Source organism: Prunus dulcis, chromosome 2 (assembly GCF_902201215.1).
Source record: "Prunus dulcis chromosome 2, ALMONDv2, whole genome shotgun sequence".
Classification (NCBI taxonomy): Eukaryota; Viridiplantae; Streptophyta; class Magnoliopsida; order Rosales; family Rosaceae; genus Prunus; species Prunus dulcis.
The window spans coordinates 17,033,701-17,054,025 of NC_047651.1; the positions used below are offsets into that span (position 1 = coordinate 17,033,701).

General features: G+C 39.7%; 2 protein-coding genes and 1 pseudogene across 2 annotated transcripts; all 3 read right to left on the bottom strand.

Annotated features, from left to right (window-relative positions):
- Window positions 1-6,504: 6,504 nt before the first annotated feature.
- Window positions 6,505-7,578, bottom strand: LOC117618282. The gene is made up of 3 exons (XM_034347876.1): window positions 7,477-7,578; window positions 6,808-7,363; window positions 6,505-6,701 (listed from the first exon to the last, which is right to left on the bottom strand). The coding sequence occupies exons 1-3, from the start codon at window positions 7,576-7,578 to the stop codon at window positions 6,505-6,507; spliced, it is 855 nt and encodes a 284-aa protein (XP_034203767.1).
- A 1,523-nt stretch (window positions 7,579-9,101) lies between these two features.
- LOC117618283 lies at window positions 9,102-13,789 on the bottom strand (annotated as a pseudogene).
- A 3,123-nt stretch (window positions 13,790-16,912) lies between these two features.
- On the bottom strand, window positions 16,913-17,491 carry LOC117618284 (disease resistance protein RUN1-like). The gene has a single exon (XM_034347877.1). It carries the CDS (start codon window positions 17,489-17,491, stop codon window positions 16,913-16,915), a length of 579 nt encoding a protein of 192 aa, XP_034203768.1.
- Between the last annotated feature and the right edge of the window lie 2,834 nt (window positions 17,492-20,325).

Sequence of the window (20,325 nt, forward strand, 5' to 3'; positions counted from 1 at the left end):
CGTCTCCCAATCCCCTATGGGGCAATCAAAAAATTTTACAAATGCCAATTAAGTCTAAGCAGTGCTTAAACTTGAGCAACGAAATTGGCTTTGTCAACATATCCGCAGGATTGTCAGTAGTCCCAATCTTCTGAAGAAGAATATCTCCCTCTTCAATAATCTCACGAACAAAATGGAACCTTACGTCAATGTGTTTTTTACGTGCATGATGAACTTGATTCTTTGCTAAATAAATAGCACTCTGACTGTCACAATGAACATCCACATGGTCTTGTTGGACCCCCAAGTCATCAAGCAACCCTTGAAGCCAGATGGCTTCCTTTATAGCTTCTGTTACTGCCATGTATTCTGCCTCAGTAGTCGATAAAGCAACTGTAGATTGCAGAATCGACCTCCAACTCACTGGACCTCCAGCAATAGTGAATACAAAACCTGTAGTGGACCTACGCTTGTCCAAATCACCTGCGTAATCAGAATCCACATATCAAACAACACATTGACCAGTAACTTTATCATGCTGAAACAATAAACCAACATCCACAGTACCCAGAATATACCGTAGAATCCATTTCACAGCTTGCCAATGCCCTTTTCTTGGATTATGCATATATCTACTGACAATACTAACAGCTTGTGAAATATCAGGCCTCGTACACACCATAGCATACATCAAACTACCAACAGCACTTGCATATGGAATTTGAGCCATGTAATGACTCTCTTCACCAGTTTTAGGAGACATAGAAGCACTAAGTTTGAAATGAGGGGCAAGAGGTGTACTAAACGGTTTTGAATTTTCATTCATCCCGAAACGCTGTAGTACCTTCTTCAAATACTGCTTTTGACACAGAGCTTCTCCTAAGTCCTTCATCTCAAATTCATTACTCAGTTGAGTCTTCAACCTTTCAATCTCCACTTTGCTTTTACATGCTATAAGCATATCATCAACATATAAAAGCAGATAGATGAAGGTTCCATCTTGTAGCTTTCGAAAGTATACACAATGGTCATAATGACTTCTTGTGTACTTCTGCCCGATCATAAACCGATCAAATCGCTTATACCATTGTCTTGGAGGCTGCTTCAAGCCGTACAATGATTTTTGCAATTTGCAAACCCAATTTTCTTTTCCAGCAACCTTAAAACCTTCTGGCTGAGACATATAAATTTCTTCCTCCAAATCACCATGTAAGAATGCAGTCTTGACATCAAGTTGAGCCAACTCAAGGTCAAACTGTGCAACCAAAGCCAACAAAATACGAATAGAGGAATGTTTTACTACGGGAGAAAATACCTCATTGTAGTCAATGCCTTCCTTCTGAGCATATCCTTTAGCTACTAATCTGGCTTTGAATCTCACATTGTCCTTTCCCAAAGATTCCATCTTCTTGGCATAAACCCATTTGCAACCAATTGCTTTCTTCCCCTTTGGTAACTGAACCAGCTCCCAAGTCTCATTTTTATGAAGAGACTTCATATCCTCATCCATAGATTTCTTCCACTCCACGCTCTCTGAACTTCTGACAGCTTCTTTGTAGGCGGATGGAATATCATCTTCAATAACGGGAAGTGCATATGCCACAATATCAGTAAATCGAGCAGGCTTTCGAATCTCCCTTCTCGATCTTCTGATTGCAATAGAATCTTGTTGCTGTGGAGGCTCTTGGGTAGGTGCCTCCTCTTCATCATCCTCGTCCTCTTCATCAGAATCAACTATAGGACTAGTGTCTGTAATATCAGACCTTACTGGAACAACTGGAGTTTTCAGTAACTCCACCTGCTTTGAACTACTCATGGTCTTAGTTGCTTCAATTTCACCTTCATGCTTGTTATGATTTACCATAGCAGCCTCATCAAAAGTCACATCTCTGCTTACAACAATTTTCTTCTCATCTGGACACCAAAGTCGGTATCCCTTCACGCCAGTGCTAAATCCCATAAATAGAGCCTTCTTTGCTCTTGGATCTAACTTGCTTTCCATGACATGATAGTAAGCAGGACAACCAAATATGTGTAAATACTTGTAATCAGTTCAAGGTTTACCAGACCATACCTCCATGGGCGTTTTGCCCTCATTCGCAGCAGCAGGCAACCGATTAATGAGATGGCTTGCATAAGTAATCGCCTCAGCCCAAAGCGCCTTGCCTAAACCAGCATTAGACAACATACACCGAACTTTCTCAAGCAAAGTACGGTTCATGCGCTCCGCCACCCCATTTTGTTGCGGTGTCTCCCTAACCGTGAAGTGCCTCACAATACCCTCATCTTGACAAACTTTCAAGAAAGGATCAGACTTATATTCACCACCATTTTCTGATCTGAGAGTCTTGATCTTTCGACCGCTTTGCGTTTCAATCATCTTTTTCCACTTCAGGAATATCTTCAAGACTTCATCTTTACGCTTCATGGTGTACACCCATATTCTTCTAGAGAAGTCATCAACAAAGGAGACAAAATAATGGCTACCTCCCCAAGATGCATTCTTGGAAGGTCCCCAAACATCAGTGTGAACATAATCTAGAATGCCTTTAGTGTGGTGAATAGCAGTGCCAAATTTCACTCTAGTTTGCTTACCCAGCACACAGTGTTCACATAATTCCAATTTGCATGCCTTTGCACCTTTCAATAAGCCTTGCTTCACCAATCCTTGCAACGCTTTTTCACCAGCATGCCCAAGGCGCATATGCCATAACCTTGTGGTGTCTGTGCTATCTGCGTCAGCAGCTTCGGTGATAGCTGCTCCACCAATAACTGTACTACCCTGCAAGAAATACAAGTTATTTCGTCTTGTACCTTTCATCACCACCAGTGCCCCATACACAGCTTTAAGAACTCCACCCTCCATGGTGATCTTGAGACCCTTGGATTCCAAAGCGCCCAATGAGATGAGATTCTTCTTCATATCCGGAACATACCGAACATCACTCAATTCTCTGACTGTTCCATCATGCATCTTCAAACAGATTTTGCCTATCCCTTGTGTTTTGCAGGCATTATTGTTGCCCATCAAAACAACTCCACCATCCAGCTCCTCGAAGCTAGAAAACCATTCCCGAATAGGACACATATGATAGGTGCAACCTGAATCCAAAATCCACTCAGTTGAGTGACCATCAGCAGATGAACTAGCCAAAGCAAACTCGAAATCTTCATCTCCAGATTTTGCAACATTTGCTTCAGAACCCACTTTCTCCTTCTCCTTGTTCTTCAATTTGGGGCAGTCTTTCTTCCAATGACCCTTTTGGCGACAAAAGGCACATTCATCTTTAGCAGGAAATTTCCCTCGTGACTTTGACCGAGATTTTCCCCGCTTCCCAGATTTTCTTTCCTCTGTTCGACCCCTTGCAACGAGTGCCTCGGTTTGTGAATTTTGAGTCTTCTGTTCCTTTTTACGACACTCATGATTCACCAATGCAGCAGACACCTCATCCAGTTTCACCTCGGATTTTCCATACAACAAAGTAGTTGTCAAATGATCATAATCATCAGGCAATGAATTTAACAAACATAGTGCCTTATCCTCGTCGGGAATTATCACATCAAGGTTTGCTAAATCAGCAAGTATTTTATTATAATCATTGAGGTGTTCATGCATAGAAATACCTGAACGATATTGAAATCGGAAGAGTCGTTTCTTCAAGAAGAGCCGATTTTCTTCGCTCTTGGTCATATACTTCTCCTCCAATTTCATCCATAACTTCTTAGCAGAAGTTTCCTTCATATACGGGTATTTCAACTCCTTATCAAGGAACGATCGAATAGTGGCACAAGCATGGAGATTAATTCTAGTCCATTGCTTGTCATCAATATCTTCTGGTTTATCCTCCAGAACCATATCCAACTCTTGTTGATACAACACATCCATAACTTCACATTGCCACATACCAAAATTATTGGAGCCATTAAATTTATCAACCTCTAACCTTGTCCTGGCAATTGGATGTCTATTGGATGTAGGTGCCGACGAAGACGATGCCGACTCCTTCTCCTTCAAAACTTCGTCTTTTTCTCCAGCCATCAAATCTGCCGGCACTATTCACTGCTACTGTAGCACAACACTATTCACGGGAGCACTGTAGCACCGACACTATTCACGTGCACTATTCACCCGTCACTGTAGCACCGACAGATTTTTCACTCCCACGAAACCCCAGTCGAGAAACTGGAGCTCTGATACCACTTGTTGTGTGGAAGCGTCAACCAACTGCGAGTGAAAAATAAATAACAACAGGCAGGAGAAAAATTGAACAAAATAATCAACAAGAACAACACCAAGATTTATACTGGTTCGGCAATTGCCTACATCCAGTTTGGAGGCGATGGAGTATTCCACTATAATCAATGGAGATATACAATAGTGTTTACCACTCAATTTCCCAAAGACCCAAATACACCCAACCTCACACACTCACAAAGGAAGAGAAAACAATGATACAAAGCAAAGAACAACTAGAGAGAATTTGTTTCTCTCTTTGGCAAAATGCCTTTCTTGCTATTTTTCTCTTCTACTCAACACTTGGTTGGATGCTTCAAATGAAACCATTTGCTTCCAATTTATAGCCAAAGGAAGTGGCTTCTCAAAAAAGCCAAAAGGAAGTGGCTTCTCAAAGAAGCCAAAGGAAGTGGCTTCTCAAAGAAGCCAAAGGTTAGTGTCTTCTCAAAGAAGCCAAAGGAAGTGGCTTCTCAAAAAAGCCAAAGGAAGTGGCTTCTCAAAGAAGCCAAAGGTTAGCCAAGTCAACAATAGCCTACCACCATTTGTGAAAGCCAATTAATGCATTCACATTGCAACTTGTCAATATCCATCACTTTTGACTATTGGTTTGAGGCAATAATCAACAGGAGAGAGAAGAAGGCCTCATTCTAATACAACACTTACTTACAATTGCTTTTCACGCAGCCATTGGATTAGATCAAATGATGTTCTCATGTAATGTTCTTATATAGGTGTTCTCACTAGATAACCGCCCTTTATTATTATGGGCTAATAACTAATTGGGCTGACGTGTAGAATTTAGACTCAAACAGTTAATGAAATTATTATTATTTATAATAAATAAATAAAAGAAGGAATGAAATTACCCATGAGCTTGATTTTGCAAGACCATCCCTGTCAGATCTGCAACCTCTGCAAGTCCCTCCCTCCATGCCTTCACCTTCTTCAGCGGTTGAGTTTTTTGGTGTCTAGCAAATGCCTTTGCAAGACTTCCTGTCCGCTTCCTGACATGGGATGGATCCACATCGTAGAAGACAGGCAAAACGACATGGCTAGCTGAGGCCCTCCTCTTGCGTTCAAGGATCATGACGAGCTCGTCACGGCACCATGTGGACGAAGCGTAGTCTTTCGAAAATACAATATCAGTAGTTCGTGAGTGTTTGATTGCTTTCGAAAATACAAATGCACTTAAAAATAAGTTATTTTTGGTCAAAGCACGCGAAATCAAGATGACTTTTTTGGAGTGAGTAGAGGTTTTTCGCGGGTTTTAAGGTAAACAATTAGCGACAGTGACAAGTTATTGTCCTTTGTTAATGACTAATGTTCACTTTCCAACGACTAGTTGTTCACTTTCTTTGTTTTCCCAAATAAAAGAGAAAAATACAATAAGACTTGGAAGATTCTGTCTTTTATGAAGATATATGGACATTTTGCTGTCAATAATTTGGTGTCTCTATCTAGCGTGAATGAAGTCTACATTCACCATTGTACTGTAATTTGGTGTTTCTAGTACCATCACAAAGATGGATAATATAAAGACAATAGGCTTTGAATATTCTCTATCTTTTCGGGTTATTTTCAAAGATGTTGTTTAAGATTTACAAAATTATAACCTTCAGTCCATAAGATTTGTTTTTCCTATCATGATAGTCCTCCAAATTAACACCCAACATCAATTTGGCCCTTACAATTTGATTTTGCAAAAAATCTATTAGATTATTGACATGGTGCACCGCATGGACTACACAATATATATATATATATATATATATATTGAAAAGCCATTTTAAAAAAAATTCGGGTGGTCTTCTGGTTCTTTAAATTTTAATGATCAAAAGTTAGATTATCATATAAGGGACAATCCACTGGAGGAAAAAAAAATAAAAAATAAGCCAACTTGATCCATCATTGCAAATTCGTCTTCTTCTCTATCTTACTATTCAAACCAAAATTCAGCTTTAGTTAAATGATGGTTATGACAGAGAGATGCGGTGTGGGTGGGGTCGGCATGAACTTGAATAGCGTTTAGAAAATATTACAATCAACAATGATTGGAAGGTCCAAAAAGTTAAGAAATATTGTAACAAAGTTAACAAATATAAGAAAGAAATCATAGAGAGGATTTGAATTAGAATATGTAGAAATTAACCACAGCAGATGCTCAAAAGTGTCGCTCTCATGGTTCCCATGTTCGATATAAGAGTCGATTATTACAACATGTAAAATGGAAAAATCGACTGAATAAATTGGCTGAAAACAACTCAACCGGGCTGTGATCAAGTAGAAAAACTTCATCCATCCACAGCTTTTAGACTGTCCCTTCTTTCTGTGAGAGAGTAAAGAAGAGCGACTGATATGAGAAGTATGAGAAAGAAGCAAGCGGCGGTGATGAGCACTTTCCAGCCACGGAGGAGGCCTCTGGAGTTAATATTGCCGGCTGTCATGGCTGCTGCAATTGTTTGCTCATCCTGTTTCTCGTCTTCTTTGTCTGGAAAACATAGAAAAGTAATTAGAGGAATTGAAATGAATATGGACTAACCTGTGAACAATGAATGGTGGAGTAAAATGATCAAATGCGTCAACAAACAAGACACCTGTCCTATCTTCTTCATCAGAGTCCCCAAGGATCTTACTGAACCAAATCGGATCTTGTATGGATGCATTTGTGCGTGAGAGCAAGTATACTCCTGGCACTCCTGGCAGATAATGACCAATGGTTTGGTGTTGGGTACTTTGCAGCGGTTGCACAAGCTGGATGCCAAACTCCTTTACCAGAAGCCAAGGTTCCATAATTACAGAAACAACCAGTTTATCGCCGACATCTACGTGAACCTCCTCCTCCAACTTCCAATGGCTTAACCATATCATGTCTTCTCCTTCAGCTGGAATGCCGCAGTGTGATGGGGCATAGATTAACTTGATATCCTTACTCTTATTTGTGACTCTAGTAATCATTGGCCCGGGTAAAGCCCAAGGAGAATCATTGGCACGTTTTGTATAGACACTAAAGACCTTCAAGCCTCCAATTCTGTGATTATCAAGTGAAGGAACAGTAAAAGATAATGAGGACCATTTAGTTTTATGGATGAATTGGCCTGGAACCTCATTCCCAGCAAAAAATGTGCTGAATATACCACGCTCGTACAGTCCCTAATATATAATATATGCCATGGAAATCACAATATTAATTAGTTAACTTTTCCATCCTACAATCATGAGAGAGAGAGAGAGAGAGAGAGAGACAGAGAGAGACAGAGGGGTACCTGGACAGGACTCAATTCAGCAACAATTTGAGAATTGTACGGTTTTCGAATCCAAATTGGCACCATGGATTCCAAGTTGCTCAAGCCCAAAAGGTTGATCATGTCTACATCAACTCTTCCAATGGGTTCTAACTTGTAGTTATACTCCCACTCAACTAGTTTGTGGTTGTCATAGCCACTGGTAATGTGATATTGGAACCCAGCGGATTTATATGTTATTTTTTTCAATGATACACAACATTCCAGGTCCAGATGATGTACTTTTGGTAACCCCACAAGCGATTCGAGACTTGCACAGCGGGAAAAAGAGAGATCAATGAGCCCCTCTAAACCTCCGATGCAATTTGGTAGACTACGAATTGGATTGTTCGCTAGATTTAGTCTTCGCAATGAGGATAGATTACTAAAATCCCTAGGAAAGACACCATCTAAAAGACCGCACCCCTCAAGACTTAAGTCTACTAAAGAGCATGGTAAACAACTCAAGATAGATAAACTTCTTCCCGGCCAGAATTCACCTAATGGTATTCCATCTATCCCAAGGACTTTCAGAGCCATGTTCCTCAACATCTCAATTGATAACTGATTAAGATTTGTGCAACCAGATATAATAAGTGTTTCAAGTGACTTTAGCATTACGATATTCTTAGGAAGCATCTTAAGATTTTTGCAGTCCCTCAAACTCAAGTAAACAAGTCTCTCTAGGCTTCCAATGGATTCATTGACACCAATCAGGCTTTCACAATCTACAAGAACCAATTTCTCAAGATTGGGGCAACATGAGAAGTCAGTAGTATTAGTAAGACTATGAGAGTGGCTGAGATCAAGGATCTTCTGTGAGATCCCACATCGACCAACGGAGAGGGGGTGATGTGCTATATATGGCACACCTCGCATCCATCTAACGGGAGGCCTTTTGGGGGCTCACTGGCTTCGGATTCTTAGGAACTCCGAAGTTAAGCGAGTGGAAGGCTGGAGCAATCCCAGGATGGGTGACCACCCTGGGAAGTTGTTCCGTGAGCTCCCAAGAACAAATCCGTGCGGGCTGGTGAGAATGTAGCCAGGCCCAAAGCGGACAATATCTTGCTACGGCGGAGCCGGTCCGGGGTGTGACAGTTTGGTATCAGAGCCACTCTGCCGTGTGGTGCGAGTGTGCCGACGAGGACGTCGGATCCCTTAAGGGGGGTGGATTGTGAGATCCCACATCGACCAACGGAGAGGGGGTGATGTGCTATATATGGCACACCTCGCATCCATCTAACAGGAGGCCTTTTGGGGGCTCACTGGCTTCGGATTCTTAGGAACTCTGAAGTTAAGCGAGTGGAAGGCTGGAGCAATCCCAGGATGGGTGACCACCCTGGGAAGTTGTTCCGTGAGCTCCCAAGAACAAATCCGTGCGGGCTGGTGAGAATGTAGCCAGACCCAAAGCGGACAATATCCTGTTACGGCGGAGCCGGTCCGGGGTGTGACATCTTCAATAAAGGAAGACGCTGTGGGATAAAAAGTGTACAGGATAAAACATTGTGGAGTTAGATGTTATAGATATATAATTTGTTATCAAAAGAAAATCATAATGTAAAGGGAAAGAAATTGAAAAGTGAAGAGTTTAAGGTACTTTTGTTCCTTCACAGATTTGTCTCAAGCCACTGTATTGCATTTCAAGAACAATTAGGCTCCCCAAAGGAAAATCAAAGGGTATAGAATCCAAAGAAAATTTTATCCAACACATCCATCTTATTCCTGTACAAAATTCTGCATAACATCCGTCGAGTTGTACATGACTAAGATGGAGTAGTTTCAGTTCTGGCATCCTTGCAAATGCGTTGGTTTCAATGACTTCCTCATTTGAGTTTATGAGACTCTGTGTAGGGAGCATATGCATGTCCAGGACAAGACCTTCAATTTTTCTTGTACCCTATAGAAGAAAAGCGGAAAACATTAATTTGGAAAGCATTTACAAGAAGAAAATACAAATATGCTTACATAAAACACATGTTTCTTACATTCTTTTTTGTCAGGATTTCGAAGGAATCCTGATGACGCCATATTCTACTACGCTTGCAAAGCTTCTCTGATTCTAGACGAACAATTTCTCTTCCCATTCCACGAATCAAGTCATGCATCTGCACCTTGTCATATTTATCAATTGTTACCAAACACCTATGGATGAGACATTCAATAGTGACAAGTGTATGGAAATCACATCCATCTAGTATTGTAACAATGCAATCTTTGTCCTTTCCAATAAAGAAACAAGCAATGTGGAGGAATAATTTTTGGTCATGGTCATCTTGCAAAGAGTCGTAGCTTACTCTTAGTTTCCTTATTATTTCACCATTTGGAATATCTTCTAACTTCTTCAGTGCACTTTTCCATATATGTATACTTTTCCCAAATAGAGAAGAACCTAAAACTTTAAGAGCTAAAGTCCTCCGCAATGGTCCACTAGCTTTTTTGAATACTCTGTGTAATCTTCAAGCGGATGGTCCTGGCCAAAAGCATGCCAACTTAAGAGCTCCAAAGATTCTATATGATCCAAAGTTTTAACAGCATGCACCTCAGTAATAAATTGATGAGCCTCTAACAATCCTCGATGCCTAGTTGTTACGATGATTTTACTTCCTGGACAAAATCGATCTTTCATCAGATGTACTGCATTTAATTGTTCCACATGATCTACATCATCAAGAACAAGGAGAACCCGTTTAGAACTTATGGCTTTTTCAATCTCAGTTATTCCTTGACTAACACCGTGTATTTTCACTTCTGTCCCATTCAAAATATCATAAAGAAGTTGCGTTTGTATTTGAACTAAGCCATTGGGTTGCTGTGAAATTTCTTTGATGTTTTCAAGGAAGCTGCTTCCTTCGAATTTTTGGAAGTTTGAGTTATAAACATGCTTTGCAATGGTTGTCTTCCCTATTCCACTTATCCCATATATTACAAGTATGCCAACATCATCAGTTGATCCATGCTGTAACCATAAGTTGATATTTTGAACCCGAGATTGCATTCCAATCATGTTGCGGTCAACATTTAAGGGTGTGCGACTCAGTTTTTCTCCGATTACCTTAACTATTTTCTTGATAAACTTTGCCTCGTACCTAAAGATTACAGTCAAAATGAAAGAGAATTCAAACACATGTAATTTTTATACAATTGAATTATAAAGTACCATGGAAATAAGATCAGAAAGTTATACGTGCATGAAAGAAAATTTTTTTTAAATATAGTACAGAATCTACCAAAATTTATCCCGTAGTGTGTGCATTATAGTTGTGAATGGGATCAACTGACTAGGTGTAAAAGCTGGGCGGGGATCCGCTGTCCCGAAATTTGATGTCCTCAAATGTCGCTTCTTTATTTGCAACCAAAATCCCAATGCTGCCTAGACTGAAGGAAGTTGAGGAAGGAAGTTGAGGTTCCACCCCAAAACCAATTGGCAATGGGAGGAGTAACCCAACTCCTTATAAGCCCTTTTTAGGTTTCTTAACTTTCCATTGTGGGACTCTTTACATTCACATTCTCACATAGACACGCCAACAACCTAAGGCAAGACAACCACCCCAACCCCATCGCTTGTAAATTGCTTCAAAGTTGCTATGACTGTGTTAGGTTAGCCTTTTTGCTACTTTGGTTTTTTGGCTTCCTTAAACAACATTGTATTTGCAAAAGTAAAACCATTAAGCTCCAGTTTAGTCTATTGACTAGGTTGATGAAGGCTACTATGTCTGAGAAAAATCAAGCCTCAATGCTAATCAAACTCAAAGGTAAAATCATGCGTTGCATATATATTGAGACATGTCGTCAACATGATGACCATTCATGTTACTATAAACTCATTTAAAATTCTCACGTGAGACTTATACTTGGCCAGCTATAGGTTTTCTGTCTAACGAATTTTTTCTTATTGTTCCAATCATTAGCCGCCAACTGCATTTATTTATGACCTAGTTTTTGGGCTAAAAAAGGAGCTTTGGCATTGAGTATAGCCGTCACTTTTGCTACGGAGGAATTTGAGAGATTCTTCTTCTCTGCTTCTCTCACTGTGTAAGGTCTGTATTTTTCCAAAAATAAGATTTTCAAAATTTTCTTTGGTCTTTTGAAATCTCCATCTAGAGTATAACCATATCATTCTAGCTAGATCATATTCTTTATTGATTTTTTAAAGAGGATGGTTTCTTGAAGAAATTGACATTTTTCTTTTTCAGAATCTATAGTTCATTCATTGATTCTATCCTGAGCTCAGTTGCACTGCCATCAGGTGAAGAAGTTGATGGACTAGCTGTCATTTCCATGAAGAACATGTTGGAGAAGAATGTTGCACATTGAGGTAGTGCTCATTTCCTAGCTAGATCTAGGTTTGCTTGAGCTTCTGATTACCTATTCTATAACAATCTTCCAGACTTAGTGGATTGCTTGATCAGAGCAACAACTCCCAGTTTTTCCTAGTGGTGGGTTTCTAAGCGAACATGTTTTTTGGTGTAATGCTTGTGATTTCATAACTTTTCATACTTTGTTTACTATCTTTGATATGCTGACGGATGTTCACACACTTTTTACCCTAGTTGTTGCTAGAATAGAAGATGCCTAGATTGACGAGTCCTTATAAGTGCTTAGGTTGTCACTTAGTCATTTGCTAGGCTTGCAGGGGTTTGTGAATTGACTGATGAATGGATATGTATGGTGTTGTGTGTTCTTACATCAGTGACGTGTTATTGTCTAGCCATACCTTTGCTGGGATTACTTTGTTGTCTGATCTACATGTAACTTGGTTTAAGTTTAATTTTACCCTTCTAACCAAAGTACCAATTTCAAACTGAAAATCTGTGGGAAACATAAGGAGTAGAGTTTAGTGGCATATCTAATGAAACAACCTGAAATCATATGAGTGGATTTCAATTGAATCAGAGCATCTCATCGGTTTTAGATCACACGTCATCTTCACCACAATTACTTTTTCTGCAATACATCCTCTCTCCAAGTAAATTAAGTTTCTTTGGTAAAATGAGATTAATGGAACTCAAATCAAGGTGAGACGATCGACAGGCATAAAAATCTCATTACCTTGAGTGAACCAAATAAAATAGAAAGAGCTTTTCTTAAAATTTTTAAATCAAATCAAGGAGATGATGTTATTGTGGCCGATGGGTTGAGGGGGTGGCTGTCGACACTTAGGTAGGCAGGGTGGCTGTTGGATTTGAGTGTTTTTTTTTTTCTTTATTCAAAGTTAACCCTGTTAGATTTAGAGTTGAGTTAATGGATATGTGTCAAGTAAATAGAGAATTGAGGGACACCAAATTCCAAATTTGGGGACAGTGGATCCTCTCCCGTAAAAGCTAACTCAAGATCTATCCTGCTCTAGATGAGGGGTAAACTTCTGAAGCCAAAGCTCAACTAAACATAAACACAAACCCTTAAAAACTTAGATCAAGCAACTTAGATAAAAAGTAAAAGAATACTTGCTTAAAAAGGATGACATTTAAAACAATTAATTGCAGAAAAGCGAAAACTCATTACCATCGATAAAACATCTAATTAATAAATAAAAAATTGTGGAGATCGCTTGAGATTTGATTCATGAGGGTGAAACACATACAAATAATCAAATATGCAGAAGTTGTTTTGCTTATCTAAAACCGGTTTTATTGCAAAAGCATGTCGTGCAACCAAATGACAAGTTTTGAACTCGGAAAGCGTGCCAATTACATTTAATAAATTTATATTATAATGTATTATATTTGAAAAATTAAAACAACGAAAATTGAAAACATCTATTTTTAGTATAGTAGGAACGAAATTACCCATGAGCTTGATTTTGCAAGACCATCCCTGCCAGATCTGCAACTTTTGCAAGTGCATCCCTCCATTCCTTCACCTTCTCCAGCGGTTGAGTTTTTTCGTGTCTAGCAAATGCCTTTGCAAGACTTCCTGTCTGCTTCCTTACATGGGATGGATCCACGTCGTAGAAAACAGGTAAAACGACATGGTCATCTGAGGTCCTCTTGTGTTCAAGGATCACCACAAGCTCGTCGAGGCACCATCTGGACGACGCATAGTCTTTCGAAAACACAATAACAGAACTTCAAGAGTTTTTGATTGCTTTCTCCAGTTCGGGCTTAATCTCTTCTCCTCTCTCAAGCTCATCGTCATCTCGGAAAGTGTGAAATCGGGCGTTGACCAAGGCTGTGTAGAGGTGGTCAGTGAAAGTCTTGCGAGTGTCTTCGCCTCTGAAACTCAGGAACACGTGATAAAGACAATGTCGACGAGCATTGGAAGAGGAGGTTTGCTGAGCTGCTCTCACAAGTGCCATGGCTGGAGTGTGGTGAAGAAACAAACTCTCTGAGAGTGGATTTTACGTGTCAGGTTTTACTTCCGGGATTGTCTGAATACACGCACTTAGCAAGCACCTTTTTTCTAAAATCAAGATACCTTTTTTCTAAAAGGATACACGAATATCCAGTGAGTAAAGGGGGCAGGCAGCGGTTTTAAGGTAAACAAAGCTAATTGGTGGCGACAGTGACAAGTTGTTGTCCTTTCTTGATGACTCTTTCTTTGTTTTCCCAAATAAAAGAGAAAAATAATGCATTCACTAATCTTGGATTCGATTGGATATTCCTTAAATTTAAAGTATGTAAGTCTAATTATTTACCTCATGAAAATAATTGGTCACTCAGAGCATTCACAATCATACTCTCTATTTTTTAGTTAAATTTTAACTAAAAATATATAAAAGTTATTTTAAGAGTTCTCTATAAAATTTAAACTCCAATCATGTTCTCTAGTTTAGGAAGTCATAAATGCTATAACTCTTTTTTAATTGGTCAATCTCAATTAAAAAATAATATTAAAAATAATAAATAATAATTAAAGATTTGAAATATTCATTAAATAAAACAGTATTAAATTATAGGAAGCCACTAGGAAGAAAAATTATACAGTAGTACGATAGTACCACGTGGCAATTGACACGTGGTACTACATTCCACTGAGCTTGCGACATGTGGACGGTAATAAATTTCTCCGTGACGATGTTTGCCTTCTCCAATCCTTTGTTTCTTTGTTATTCTTCCAAGACTGGACTCAGGTTTGAAGGTGCCAACCAGAAAGAAGTTTGAAGGTGCTGACCAGAAAAGAGAATAATAATAAGAAGAAGAAAATGCAAATTAAAAATCTTTGTAAAGCTCCGATGCAAAACAATGGAGTTACATGATGCAAGAAGCCAAGATTTTTTTTAGCGGTTGATTTATTTGAAGCAAACTCTCACTGAAAATTGCAAAAATTTATGGATTTTATTTATTTATTTTCTTTCTCCAAGAGAAGGTGTTTTTCAACCCATAATTTTTATTTTATTTTAGATATCAACCATGATCAACCCATCAGTGGAGGAGCTAGGGTTTCACATAGGGATGGCCAAAATCTCCGTCGGGTCCCCGACCCTAACGGGGGGAGATTTCGGGGCTAAATGGGTATCGGGTACGGGGATCCCCGGAACTTGAAAAATCCTTGACGGGTATGGGGAGGGGATGGTATTGGCGTCCCCATCCCCAAACCCAACCCGAAAATATATATGTTTATATTTAAATAAATAAATATTTAATTATAATATTTATGTTTAACCCTAAGTTAACTTCCCTCTCCTAATTTTTCCTAATTTTCTATGGAATTTCATATTGATGTGATTTTGAATAGTTGAGTTGAACTTTATAGTTAATTTGGATGTGTTGAATGATAATGTAATATGAAACTTAATGTTAAAATGTATGATAAATATTTTTTTATGCAAAAAAAGTCAGGGATTCGGGGCGGGTATGGGGGATAGTCTCCCGACGGGGACGGGGCGGGGATTCCCCGAAACCTAATAAACGGGGATGGGTTCGGGGATGGGGGCCGGGATGGAGAGCGGGGATGGGGATGGTATTGTCATACCCGGCCCCTACCCGACCCATTGCCATCCCTAGTTTCACATTAGAGCGGGCCTTTAACAAAAAATTTAAAAATAATTCGAATAGGAGTCCTCAAGCGCTAAACGGGTTAATAAGTTAACAATATTATTTCATACTAATTAATAATTTATCCATTTATTACAATCATAATTGTCCTGGATTTCATATTTTAACATGGTTGAATATTAATCTCATCATCTAAACTATTAAAGACTCAAAACTGAATATTTTATACTTCAACAGAGAGAAGAAATGCAAAAAATTTCATAAATCCCAATATTAAGATACCCTACTTAGACACAAAATGGGGGAAAGGGGAATTCACAAAGCTTAAATTAATCAAAAGAGGAAGAGGAGGGAAAAAAAAAAAAAAGAATTTTTACTCCAAGAAGCAAACATATAAGTAAAAATATGAGAAAATAAAATAAATGAGTAAGGGCCTGGGCCCACCCTGGTCCTGAGGTGGCTCTGCCATTGCAACCCATGATCTTTGATGGGTCTTTGTTCAGTAATGAATTTGCGTGAAATGATGGTGTGATAGACCAACAAAGATTGTGGTTGTTGGGCAAAGTTTCAATTTCTTCATAGATCTCTAATTAATAGCCCGGTAGCTTTTTGCAAAAGCAAATAATCAAGGGAAATAGCTTTAAATGCCACCTTTTTAAAAAAATAATTTTAACTTAAAATACTATCTTTCTCCAAAAAATTTGGAACTATCACCTATAAATATATGTTTATTGTCCACTTATTGCACAAATATCACTTTTGCTGAAATTCTCTCTCAGCTTTCTCTTGTCTCTTGTCTCTCACTTTCTCTTCACTCTCTCGTCACTCAGCTCTCATCCTCGGTTTTCTCTTCCTCTCTCAGCGGAATTCGTTCATCAAAGCTCAACTCCATCGTTAACCTCCAACAGGTACTATTCATCGTCATGTTCTTATAATTTAGGGGTTTCTCTTAAGTTGGTTTAGGGTTTATGGGTTTATATGAAATTGGTTTAGGGGTTTGTTCGAAATTGGTTTAGGGTTTTACGGTTTTTCTAAAATGGGTTTAGGGTTCAGGGGTCATCAAATTGAAAGCCTAAAACAAAAAGGAATTGAAAGAATAACATACTTTTGCCCTTTGCAGACTTGCCTCAAGCAGCTGTATTGCATTTCAAGAACAACCAGGCTCCTCTGATTCTAGGCGAACAATTTCTCTTCCCATATCCCGAATCATGTCATGCATTTGCACCTTGTTATATCCATCAATTTTCACTAAACATCCTATCAACAAGATTTTGAATGCCAACAATTGTATAGAAATCACATCCATCTAGTATTCTGACAATGTAATCTTCTTCCTTTTCGATAAAGAAGGCAATGTGGAGGAATAATTTTCGGTCATGGTCATCTTGTTAAAAAATCATAGCTTATTCTCAGTTTATTCATGAATTTCAACATTTGGAATAGCTTCCAACTTCTCAAATGCACTTTTCCATACACCAATACTTTCACCCAATAGAGAACAACGTAAAACTTAATGCAAGTCCTCCACAATGGTACATTGCCTTTTCTGAATATTCCAGGTAACCTTCAATGGGGTAGTCTTGGCCAAAAGCATACCACCCGAAGAGCTCTAAGGATTCATCGTAATCCAATGTTTCAACATCAAGAACCTTAGTAATTCGATGACCCTTTAATAATCTTGAACGTCTAGTTGTTATAACGATTTTACTTCCTCGGTAAAATCGATTTTTCATCCTAAGTACTGCATCTAATTGGTCTACATGATCCACATCATCTAGAACAAGAAGAACCCCTTTAGAGGTTATGACATCTATCTTAGATATTCCCTCAATAATGCTGTGTATTTTCACTTTTATCCCATTTAGAATACCATAAAGAAGTTGTCTTTGTATTTTGACTAAGCCATGGGTGTGTTGTGAAATTTCTCTGATATTTTCAATAAAGCTGCTTCCTTCGAATTTTCTAAAATTTGAATTATAAACCAATTTTGCAATTGGTGTCTTCCCTATTCCACTTATCCCAAAATTTCTTGATTTACAATATGCCGACATCAGTTGATCCATCTTGTAACCATAAAATTGATATCTTAGACTTCATACTGCATTCGAAACATAAAGGATAAAGGAAGCAACACTTACATATTAAAATACCGTCGTCTATATAAGATTCCAAAACTTTCTTTCTTGGCCTTGTATTTTATCAAATTAGAAAACAAAAACCATGGTTTAGAAAAATCAAATCTGCAATCAAACATTCACAGAGAAAGAAAGAAGGGTTTTGGATCCTTATATAGACGACGGTATATTACTATTGACGTCGTGTGAACATCAATACCACGACGTTGTATAAATATTTCGTCGTTTATAGTTAATTATCACGTCGTCCGGTAAATATCGACGTAATAAGTTATTATTACGTCTTATTTTATATTATTTCGTCGTTGTTTAATTACCTTGATTTTAAACATTTATTACGTCTGAGATTATTTCATTGCGTCGTTTAAAATCATATCATACGTCGTATTTTATTAATAACCGTCGTTTGTGTTCTTAATCTTTTTCTGAAATATTTTCACTTGCAGTTTTGTCTGTAAAAATGGTTTCTCAACACCAAAGTAAGGACTCTGGCTCCAAGAAAATGGAGGTAAGGAGCTTGGAATGGTAACTCCTCAAGAGAAGTCTTCGAAGAAGATGAAGTTTGCTTCATCATCTGCTGAGACAGAACCAACCAGCCAGACAAAAATCTCTGATGATTCAAAGTCTGGTCGAGGTATGAGCACAATGCCTCGTGTTGTGAAGAGAAAACTTCAGAAACTCAGGCCAATTGTTGAGTACAATAAAAGAGGGAAAGGAATTGGCCAAGCACATAGTGAGATGCAGTCCTACATTGGTGTAACACCCCGATCCCAAATTTCCCCAAATTTAACCCTTATTTAATTATTTAATTATTTAAGGGTATTTTAGTCATATTTTTAACCGGAGAGATTTTGGGACCGTGACTTGTATTTTTGGATAGGTCTCACTGAGACGAGTTCGTAGACATGTAGTGGGCCCAATTCGGAGTTGGAACGAAGAAGTTACGAGCAAAACAAGTTCAGTGGCATAACCGTAAATATTTCGAAATGGGATTTTTTATAAAAATCTGATTTTTCCCTCTCTCTCTCTCTCTCTCTCTCTCTCCGCCGCCGCCACATCCGGCCACCACTTGGGGTGGCACGGTCCCAAAAGAACCGTGCCATCCTCCTCTTTCCATCCCGACCAATCCCAGCCACCGGAACCACCTGTGCTCGCCGGAAAATGCAAAAATCCGATCGAATTTAACCCAAAATTCAAGGAGCTCGATCTCCCTCCTCCGGCCGCCATTTCTGGCGATCAAGGTATGAAAATTCATCCTCTCTTCATGCTCTAGCTGATGGTTGGGTAGGAATTGATCGATTCGTAGCGTAGGCAATTCGATTTTCGAATTGAAATTCGGCCGAACTTCGGCCGCCGTGTTTGGCCATTTCCGGCCACTTTTTGGGGGTTGCCCAAGAACAAAAGTGGCTCCAAATAGGGTGTTATACCTAGGGTAGGAGTTTGGAGCCGTGGTTTTGAGATTTTCCGGCGAAGCGTTATCGCTTTGGGCACCCGGTCTGCCCGCGCGTGTGGCGGCGCGTGGGCGAGGGGGGCGGCGCGTCTCTGTCCAGTTTTGAGGTCCTCGTGCCGTCACGAGCGCGTAGGATTTCCCGGATCTCAATTCGGACATTGTTTGACTATCGAACGGATATCGCCTATTGTGCGTTATCCGGGTTCGATAGGTTGGGACCGTTGGATGGACCCAAATTTAATATATGTTAAACTAGGTATTTCTAGGATCGTGTAGGAATTCACGGATGGTGAATCGGAGCCCCGGATGTTCCGATTTAATATTTTAAAGTTTATATTTTATATTAACCGTTAGATCGTGCGATCGTGAGCGATCCGACCGTCCGATCTGAACCAAACTGGTAGGACGAGTGTCCTATAATTTATAGAGCCCGTAGGAACTTTCGGATCGGAGTTTGGAGGTCGTGGTCCCCGTGGGCCCGTTTAACCAGGGTTAGGGTAGTTTGACCCTTGGTTGACCGTGACTCTCCCGAAGTAATCTCACCGTCCTAGGGGGATTATCGGGTACTAGACTATTGTTGGGGCTTACGCAATATTAGAATTAAAATATAATTATATGGTTGTACAAGGATACAACAGAGTCTAGAATGTCAGTTGGAGTGCTATATGCACTACCTTAAATCCCTCCCCGGATTTTGGATTAACTACTAGCACTACCAAGTGAAAGTCAGGTCTCGCGTGGCGTAGGTTATCCGGCGTTGAGACAGACCCCATACGTGGCGTTGGTTGTACCGGCGTATGGGGAGAGATTGTGATATTGTGTTGAGGTCGCACGTGGCGTGGGTTATCCGGCGTGTCGACAGGCCCCATACGTGGCGTTGGTTGTACCGGCGTATGGGGAGATTTGTGATATGATGTTGAGGTCCCACGTGGCGTAGGTTATCCGGCGTTGGGACAGGCCCCATACGTGGCGTTGGTTGTACCGGCGTATGGGGAGTTATGTGATATGACGTGTAGGTCTCACGTGGCGTAGGTTATCCGGCGTTGAGACAGACCCCATACGTGGCGTTAGTTGTACCGGCGTATGGGGAGATATGTGATAGTATGGCATGGTCGCACGTGGCGTAGGTTATCCGGCGTGTTGACAGACCCCATACGTGGCGTTGGTTGTACTGGCGTATGGGGAGATTTTGTGTAATACAGAGAAAGGAGTTGAGGTATCACTTGAGAGTGGAATTAGGTTTTATGGAAGAACTACGTGTGGCTTGATCCCTCAAGGAGGGTACGTAGGCAGCCTAAGGTTATTAGGTGCA